Genomic DNA, 9,364 nt, shown 5'->3' with positions numbered 1-9,364 from the left:
ATATTTTTATTATGTACTGTGCTAAACTATAAAGGATTTTTATCATAGCATGCGTTTTTTTAAAGCGTCGTTAACTCGGAGCGTCGGAAGCGTCAGCGTCGTAACCTCGGAACAAGCGTCGTAACCCAGGACGGAATTTCCATTGAATATTTAAGAAAAAGCGTCGTAACCTCGGAACGTCGTAAGCCGGAACCGTCGTAACCCGGGGACCGCCTGTATTACAATATTAGTTTTATTATAAAAACTTCATTTTTATGACAGGTCCCACTAAAAGTTGCGTTGCATTGTGGGGTTTTTTTTTTTTTTTTAGTTTTTTTTGTGTGACTACAGTAACGTGTTTGACTTTTTTACCAGCTGTTGCATCATGATATCTGTAGATGCCAGAAACCATGGAAGAAGAACCATGTGAAAGGATTATGAAGAAATTGGATTTGGTGATAAGTCAAGATCCTCTACTGTAAGTTAGAAAAAACTTTATTGTAAAATTGCCATTCCCCTGGAGTTATTTTGTAATTATTATAGTTTTATACATTCAACTTCCCTGCCAGATATATACTTAGCTATAGACTCCGTCGTCTCCGACAGAATTTCAAATTTCGCGGCACACGCTACTGGTAGGTCAGGTGATCTACCGCCCTGCCCTGGGTGGCAGGACTAGGAACCATTCCCGTTTTCTAATCAGAATTCTTCGTCGCCTGGGCCATCAACATTGTTGTTGGTTCCTCTCGATTGGTTTTTCTTTTTTCACCGGCAATTGATCTTCTTGACCGACTTTTGGTGACGTATCTGGGATTGTTGGATTGGCATTCGCTTTTGTGGACTGTTTTGTGGACTTGATTTTGGATTTTTCTTTAAAAAATGTCTGACTCTGGAATGGTTGTGAGACGTTTTGTGTTGAATGTAGGCTGTAAGGTGAGGTTGCCGAAAGCTTCGGTAGACCCTCACACGGTATGCAAAGGGTTGCAGGGAGTATGAATGTTCTTTTACTAATACTTGCAAGGAATGTGAGAATTTGAGTGAGAACGAATGGAAGAATCTAACTAATTATTTTAAATTTAAAAAAGTTAGAGAGAGAAAGAGTGAGGAAGGCTTCTTATAGAAGTTTAAGTAGTTCGAGATCTGAACTAATTCCTAGCTTGGGATCTTCCCCAAGGGTAAGTATTGCTACTTCTCCTTCCATTGCAGCCCCTTCTCCTATTGCAGAACCTGTAGATTCAGCGAAAGAACTTGCGGATCTAAAAGCAGCCTTCAAGTTGATGGAAAACAAAATGGCTTGCCATACAAGGTAAGCTAGTGATTATTCAGTGGACAGTGATATGAGTGTCCCCAGTGTAGTGGAGGGGGCATCTGGTCGGCTCAGCAACGCTCCTAGGTCTAGACCTCTTCCAACTCACATGCCCAGAGGAGAAGGAATGTCGAAAACCGAAAGGAGGTTGTGAGAAATCCCGCCGATCAGGTGTCCCTTCGGCGGTTTCTGTGACACCCCAGACTGCCAAGGATCGCTATTGTAAAAGCGTCCTGCGTGAGTGTTTTTTCGTCGTCGGGATCTTCATCTCCGAGACGTGATTGGAGGGATTCAGATCGACTTCTCGACCACTCAAGAGGAGTTGGAAGGCTCCGACGATTGATTCGAGCCCAGAAAAAACTTCCCCTGGGAGATCTCCTTCGGCGGGAGTGAAGAAGGCAAGAAGAGCCATTCTTTCAACCAGAGTGAGAAGGAGGCAGGAGGTGGAGGCTATGGACTCCTCCCCTCCTCCTTCCCCCCCCTCCTCCCGAAGAGGATAAAGAGGAGGTTACGAAGAGGTTCATGATGGCGATGCAAGAGCAGATTTCGTCTTTTGTAGGAGTTCTGTCAAAGGAGCCTCCTAGAAGGAAAGACTCTTCCCTTCCGATCAAAAGATCCTCCAGACGTATGGAGGTATCTGCCGCCAGGATCGATGCTCCTACTCGAGGTGAGGTTTCCTGTACGAACCTGGATGAACCTATCAGACGTCTGGCACCGGCCAGGAGTGAGGAGTCACCCAGGAGGCAGGAGCCAAGAGCCAGGAGTGAGGAGTCAACCAGGAGGCAGGAGCCAAGAGCCAGGAGTGTGGAGTCATCCAGGCAGGAGGCAGGAGCCAGGAGGCAAGAGCCAGGAGGCAAGAGTCAGGAGTCAAGAGGCAGGAGCCAGGAGCCAAGAGGCAGGAGTCAGGAGGCAGGAGCCAGGAGTCCGGAGTCAGGAGGCAGGAGTCCGGAGTCAGGAGGCAGGAGTCAGGAGGCAAGAGTCAAGAGCCAGGAGGCAGGAGTCGGAGACTCGTTCCTGGAATTTATGACTCTTCTCCCAATAGGAGCTCCTCTCCTTCAGATCGTAGGAGGTCTTGGAAGGACTCTCCCTCCGAAACGTGAGCTTTCTCCTTCGTCTGATCGAGGTTTAGACGATTTGTCTGATGACGAACCTCCTGCAAATGAGGGACTCTCGAGTTATAAGGTCTTAGCCTCATTATTGCTATAAGAGTTTGGAGACTCTCTTAGTCCGGCGGCGCCTCCTTCTCCTCGTTCTCTCTTTTCGAGCTCTGGCTATAAAAACGGCAAAAATCTTCGGCTCCTTTTCTGAAAATGAAGCCTGCAATTTCGATGAAGAAGGCACTCCATTCTTTAGATTCTGGATGGACAAGAAGAAAGAGTTAGGAAAGACGGTATTCTGCATGCCTCCTTCCAAAACTACTGGAAAGAGAGGTATTTGGTATGGGACAGGAGAGACTATGGGTCTTTCTCTGCCTGCCTCTGCAGAATGCGGACTTTTCCAATTTATGGAGGCCTCTAGACGTCACTCTTAGGATCGTCAGAGCGACGTGGAGCACTTCGGAGTTGAACACTTTCTAAAGGGACTTTTTGTCACTTTAGAGGTGTTCAACTTTCTGGATTGGTCACTCGGAGTTCTGGCGAACAAATCTAAAGATCCGGAGTTTCTTAAAACAAAAACCCAGAGATTCTCCATAGCGTCCTGTCTTGCATGGACAAGGCAGTACAGGACGGTTTCGGGAGAGGTGGCTTCCCTTTTTTGGTGCTGGGTCTCCTGAAAAAGAGATCAGTATATGGATCCCTACTATCAAAAGGGGTTTCTCCGAGCCAGAGGACTGCTTTATTGGTTGCGCCCCTCTATCGGATCATCTGTTTCCTTCTCAGTTAGTGAAGGATATATCTCGCTCGCTAATTGAGAAGGCGACACAAGACCTACTAACACAAACGTCCAAGAAAGGACGCCCTGTAGTGTCGGCGATTAAGAAGGACTCTCGTCCTCCTCAGCAGCCCTTTCGTGGAGGTACAGCGGCTCGTCCCCCTGCCAGAAAGAAGAGCTCTGACAAGAGAGGAAGGTCTTCCTTTAGGCCTTTCAAGAAAACCAAATGACTTGTTGCTCCTTCAAGCAGCCAGTGGGCGCCAGACTCCTGAACTTTGCAGGAGTATGGGCAAAAAGGGGAGCCGACCCTTGGTCAGTGTCGGTCCTAAAGAAGGGATATGTAATCCCCTTCGAGAAACAGCCCTCCCCGTAACATCTACGCCTCGGGAACTGTCAGCGAGGTACAGAGACCCTGTAATGAGAAAGACTCTCCTTCAAATGGTGGAACAAATGTGGGAAAAGGAGGCCATCGAACTTGTGCAGGATCCACACTCCCCGGGATTTTACAATCGCCTTTTTCTAGTACCAAAGGCAATCGGGGTGGGGGGGTGGAGACCAGTTCTGGACGTAAGGGCTCTGAATCGCTTTGTTCAGAAAAAGAAGTTTCGCATGGAAACGTCCGCTTCAGTAATGTCGGCTCTTGTCCAGGAGATTGGATGGTCTCTCGTCTCTCTGACTTGCAAGATGCAATTATTTTCCCACGTTCCCATTCACCATTTGTCAAAGAAATATCTTCGTTTTTGTGATAGGAGACAAGATTTTTCAATTCAGGGCTCTGTGCTTCGGTCTGTCTACAGCTCCGCAAGTATTCACCAACCTGATGGCGAATGTGGCAAGATGGCTTCACCTAGAGGGAATAAACATCTCCCTCTACTTGGACGACTGGCTGATCAGGGCCAAGTCGGAGATTCAGTGCTTGGAGGACTTATCAGTAACAAGGAACATGATAGAATCGCTGGATTACTCGTCAACCTCGAGAAGTCGCAGCTGATCCCCAGCCAGAGCTTGGTCTATCTGGGGATTCAGATGGATTCTCGGGGTTTTCGAGTATTTTCCTTCGCGAGAAAGAATCACTCGAGGTTTGTCGAAAATCTCGAGCTTCTTAGAGAGAAAGAACAGTTCAGCGAGGGATTATCTGAGCCTTTTAGGGACCCTGTCCTCACTAGAAAAGTTTCTTCTCTCTGGGGAGGCTTCACCTTCGCCCTCTGCAGTTTTTCCTGAAAGGGGTGTGGAGTTGGAAGACGGGACAACTCTCGGACATCTTCCCGCTTCCACAAGAGGTTAAAAGATCATTTGAAGTGGTGGATCCTTCCTCTTCAAAAGAACGAAGGCGTATTGCTTGCCCTGCAGAACCCAGACCAAGTGTTATATGCCGACGCTTCGGAGTCGGGATGGGGAGCGACGCTAGGAGCAAGAGAGGTGTCAGGCACCTGGACAAAGGAACAGGTGTCCTGGCACATCAATTGCAAGGAACTAGTGGCCATACACCTAGCCTTAAAGTTCTTCGAAGAGATAGTCAGAGGCGGGGTGATACAGATAAACTCGGACAACACCACGGCTCTGGCTTACATACGCAAGCAAGGAGGCACGCACTCTTTCTCCCTCTTTCAGTTAACAAGACACCTGTTAACCTGGACAGAAGAAAGAGGCATAACTCTCCTCACAAGATTTGTTCAAGGGATAAAGAATGTGAGAGCGGACAGACTGAGCAGGAGGAATCAGGTCTTTTTTCCCACAGAATGGACTCTACACGAAGAAGTGTGTCGAAGTCTTTGGTCCCTGTGGGGAGACCTCACATAGACCTGTTTGCGACGTTCCTCTCCAAAAGAATAGAGATCTTTTGCTCTCTAGTGGAAGATCCGAGAGCCTTCGCAATAGACGCGTTTCTCCTGGATTGGTCGGGTGTGGACGCATACGCCTTTCCCCCGTTCAAGATCCTGGGGGAAGTGCTCAGGAAGTTCGTAGCTTCGAAGAACACGAAGTTGACACTAATAGCCCCATTTTGGCCAGCCCAGGAATGGTTCACGGAGGTACTGGAGTGGATAGTGGACTTCCCCAGATCTCTTCCAAACAGACCAGATCTACTCAGACACCCCACTTCGAGAGGTTTCATCACACCTCCCAGGTGGGCTCGCTCTGACTGCCTTCGACTATCGAAAGACTTGTCAGAGCGAGGGGCTTTTCTCGCACGGCTGCGGGCTCTATCCGCTAGAGCCTGCAGAGCTTCGACGAGAAGAGTATACCAATCGAAGTGGGAAGTCTTTAGGAGGTGGTGTAAGAGTCAGAAGCTGTCCTCCTCCCAGTACCTCTATATGAATATTGCCGATTTCCTCCTCTTTCTGAGAGAGGAATCACACCTATCTGTCTCAACAATAAAGGGATACAGAAGCATGCTGTCTTCAGTATTTAGGAATCGAGGGCTAGATATTGCAAGCAACAAAGATCTACACGATCTAATTAGATCCTTTGAAACTTCAAAGGCAGCAACTCCTAGAACACCTAGTTGGAATCTAGACGTGGTCCTGAAATTCCTTTCATCGGATAAATTCGAGCCTTTACATCTGGCTTCCTTCCGCGATGTCACTAGGAAATGCTTATTCCTGTTGTCTCTCGCTACAGCCAAGAGGACGAGCGAATTGCACGCTCTAGATTACACAGTGGGGTTCAAAGGAGATGCTGCCATCTGTTCTTTCCAGACAATGTTTCTGGCGAAGAACGAAAACCCGTCAAAACCTTGGCCCAGAAGCTTTGAGGTAAAAGGCCTATCTAACCTCGTAGGCAGAGAGATAGAGAGGTCTCTCTGTCCAGTGAGAGCTCTTAAATATTATTTAGAGAGGAAGAGACAGATGGGAGCTTGTCAACAAGGTCTTTGGTGTGCAGTGAAGAACCCCAAAAGACTCATGTCCAAGAACGCCTTGGCTTTCTTTGTGAGAAGCGTAATTACGGACGCTCACAAGAACTGCTCGGAGGAATCCTTCGGTCTTCTAAAGGTCAAGACCCATGAGGTGAGAGCAGTAGCAACGTCCTTGGCGTTCCAAAAGAATATGTCTCTAAAAAATATCATTGAGACTACATATTGGAGGTGCAATTCAGTGTTTGCATCTCATTATCTGAAGGATGTGAGAGTGACCTATGAGAAGTGCTTCTCTCTAGGTCCATTTGTATCAGCAGATACAGTGCTGGGTCTTGGAGCAAAGACTGATCCTTAAATATTGTGTTTTTTATCGTACATAAACCCTCTTGTCAGATATGTGCTTGGTTTTCTATTAGCAAGCTCACTGATGTCGCACGGGAGCATAGTGTCATTGCTGGTAGGGGATCAAGGGTATGTATGGCTAGTAGGGATGGGAGTACAAAATTTTTTTTTGTATATTTTGTAATGAAAGTGTAATTATGTTTCGAGTTTTTGGTGTTTGTAAGGAGTTCGGGGATAACTCCTTGCAATCTTAGAAACCTAACATGGATGTTAGGATCAGGTGATCGGGATCGGTGTTGTGCTCCTTGAACAAGGTGTATTGTCATGTTAGTGGAATAGCACCCAATGACAAAGGCCTTTAGGCTCTGCCGAGTAAGTGGATAAGACCCCATTGGCAGACCCACAAGACTCTTAGCCAGATCAATATCTCGCTGAGGCTCTTGAGGCTAGCAGACTCCAATGGCAGTAGCCGCGAAGTCTTCAGCCTAATAAGGTAGGAACCAAGGTTTATAATACCTACAACATATGTTGTTTACCTGTCTATTTCAGTAGTTAGCTGTCTCTTACCCACCAAAACCCAATGGGTGCTATCAGCTAAGTATATATCTGGCAGGGAAGTTGAAGTATAAAAATGATATTATCGTTACAATAAAGTTTTATACATACTTACCTGACAGATATATACGATTAATGGCCCACCCAGCCTCCCCGCAGGAGACAGGTGGAAGAGAAGAATTCTGATTAGAAAACGGGAATGGTTCCTAGTCCTGCCACCCCCAGGGCAGGGCGGTAGATCACCTGACCTACCGGTAGCGTGTGCCGCGAAAGTTGAAATTCTGTCGGAGACGACGGAGTCTATAGCTAAGTATATATCTGTCAGGTAAGTATGTATAAAACTTTATTGTAACATGACAATATCATTTTTCTATTGGTATTAGTATTTAGGCTGTTCAATATTATAGTGTGGTAACGCAGATTTAGAAACCCATTATTTTATGTGTAATCAAGCTAGAATACATATTCAGTAATGTGCTAATTATAGATCATATGTATCTTGAAAAACTTTTGTGAGGGTTTTAAACTTCTTTACAACAACTAATAGGGTTATTTGGGTTCCAAATTTTTCCTAAGTTTACAGTTTTATCTGATTGATGGAATAAGTAACCTCTCCATGCATGTGCCATTGGATCCTCATTTATGTCACGGTCAAATCTCCATTTTAAGTGTTAAATTCATGGCCATGGCCACTGTCTCACTATCTGATGTGATTACAGCTGGTACACTTCATACTCAAAGGCCTAATCTCTGCAAGGAAGACCATAGATAAGTCGGCTCAATACATAAAGATTCCTGAAAAATTGAGAAAGAATCTTTTCCTGTAGTACAGTGATTGCTTGAGTTATTGTCTACAACTGTGGACAGGAAATGGCAGCAGCATAGTTGTGGGTACAGGTTTTGGCAACATTTGGAGACGTGTTTACAGTCATTAAAGTATCCATCATCAATGTGACATTGTTCCGTTACGTAATACAAACCCTCCCGGTACGTCCTTTAACAATAGGAAGTAGCTAGCGGCAGCTGGAACGGTCGTAAGCTTCGAACAAGGGAGAACGGTAGTTAACTGCTTGTCGACAGTGCGCGCGCTGCGTTCCTGGGAGGTGAAGAACCACTTTTGCTTTCGGCCGCGTGTGTGGAGGACGTGTTCGTCATCGCTCTCTGCCCGCTTCATCGGCGTATGCTTTGTTTATATTGTGTTTTTATTTTCCACTACTGGTTTGTTTGGTTTGTTTAAAATGAAATTGTAAGTACTACTCTGTTTTCATTTTCATTAATTAAATAAATTATGGGTCAAGAAATGGAGCTATCGCCGTAGATGCGGCGGTTTCCGCTCTTTTCCTGAAGTTGATCCTCTTGAATAATGTTCTCGGTGCCGAGGGCGGGAGCGCGCTCGTGCCGAGTCGTTTATTTCTGGGTGAAATTGTGAAAGTGAAACTTGTAAGTACAGTATTCTTTTTCATTTATATTTGCTCTGTGTGTCGGGGACCGAGGGCGCGAATGCTGTCGGCACTGGCCCTTTAATTTGTATAAAGTGAACGCAAGAGCAGTATTCTTTTTCATTTTCATATATTATTTGATTATGGATCAAGTTTTTCTGCTCTTACCCGGGAATTGATTCTTCCCCTTTTATGTTGTGTGAAGTGAATCGCAAGTGCAGTATTCTGTTTCACTTTTATATATTATTTCATTGCATCAATATTCACTATGGATTAGTTCCCGCTCATACCGGGAATTAATCTTTATACTTTGCGCTCGGTGCCGAGCGCACGTTTGCTCTCGCGCCGTAATGTTATTATGTAGGTGCAGTGGATGCTGTGCAGGGGGCAGGGAAGCGAAGCCTGCCAAGAAGTCGTTGGAAAGCTCTCCCTCGACTCCCTTGTAACCGATTCTTCGTCTTCTCCCCCCCCCCCCCCCCTTGCTCAGCTCCCATGAATGGGACCTTCCCCTTTGGGGGGGAGGAGTATCCGGGTCTCCTTCTCCTCGCCCGACCTGTCGAGCGTGGAGGAGGGCTCTCGGTGCCCGTACGTACAATTGTATTCGGGGTCTCCCGTTCGTTCGGGGTGGGGCTAGCCCCCCCCCCCCCCCGCCCCCCCCCCCCCCCCCCCCCACTAATCACCCTTTTGTTGCTTTTCGCAGAACGAGTGACCTTGGACAGGTGTGGGCGCCCTTGGGTCTGCAGGGCGTGCCTAGGGTGTCCAGGGTTTGATTCGCGTCTTGCGGGGTCGGGGGCGGTCACCCATGGAGCGGTGACCACCACAACAACAACAATCTCTACCCCAGGGTACGCCGCCCCTCCTCACCTTGTGTATACCCCGCATGTGATGACAGTGACGCCGACAGCTGCCGTGCAAGGGCCGATCGCATGCCGTACCGAGGGAGGGGTGTGCCGCCTCCACCTGGGTTCTTTGTGCTGCCGGCCCCAGACTTCCGCTGCCCGAAATCTCTCCCCTGGA

At 47.2% G+C, this 9,364-nt stretch overlaps 1 protein-coding gene across 1 annotated transcript in view; it reads left to right on the top strand.

Moving 5' to 3' along the window:
• The first annotated feature begins 386 nt into the window (after window positions 1-386).
• LOC135217131 (protein prenyltransferase alpha subunit repeat-containing protein 1-like) overlaps window positions 387-9,364 on the top strand; it is a 46,644-nt gene continuing 37,666 nt past the window's right edge. The window contains 1 exon segment of the mRNA XM_064252838.1: window positions 387-457. Coding sequence (XP_064108908.1) covers window positions 390-457 — 68 coding nt within the window. The 5' untranslated portion in view covers window positions 387-389.

Source organism: Macrobrachium nipponense, chromosome 7, assembly GCF_015104395.2.
Source record: "Macrobrachium nipponense isolate FS-2020 chromosome 7, ASM1510439v2, whole genome shotgun sequence".
NCBI lineage: Eukaryota > Metazoa > Arthropoda > Malacostraca > Decapoda > Palaemonidae > Macrobrachium > Macrobrachium nipponense.
This window is presented reverse-complemented; position numbering and strand designations above follow the sequence as displayed.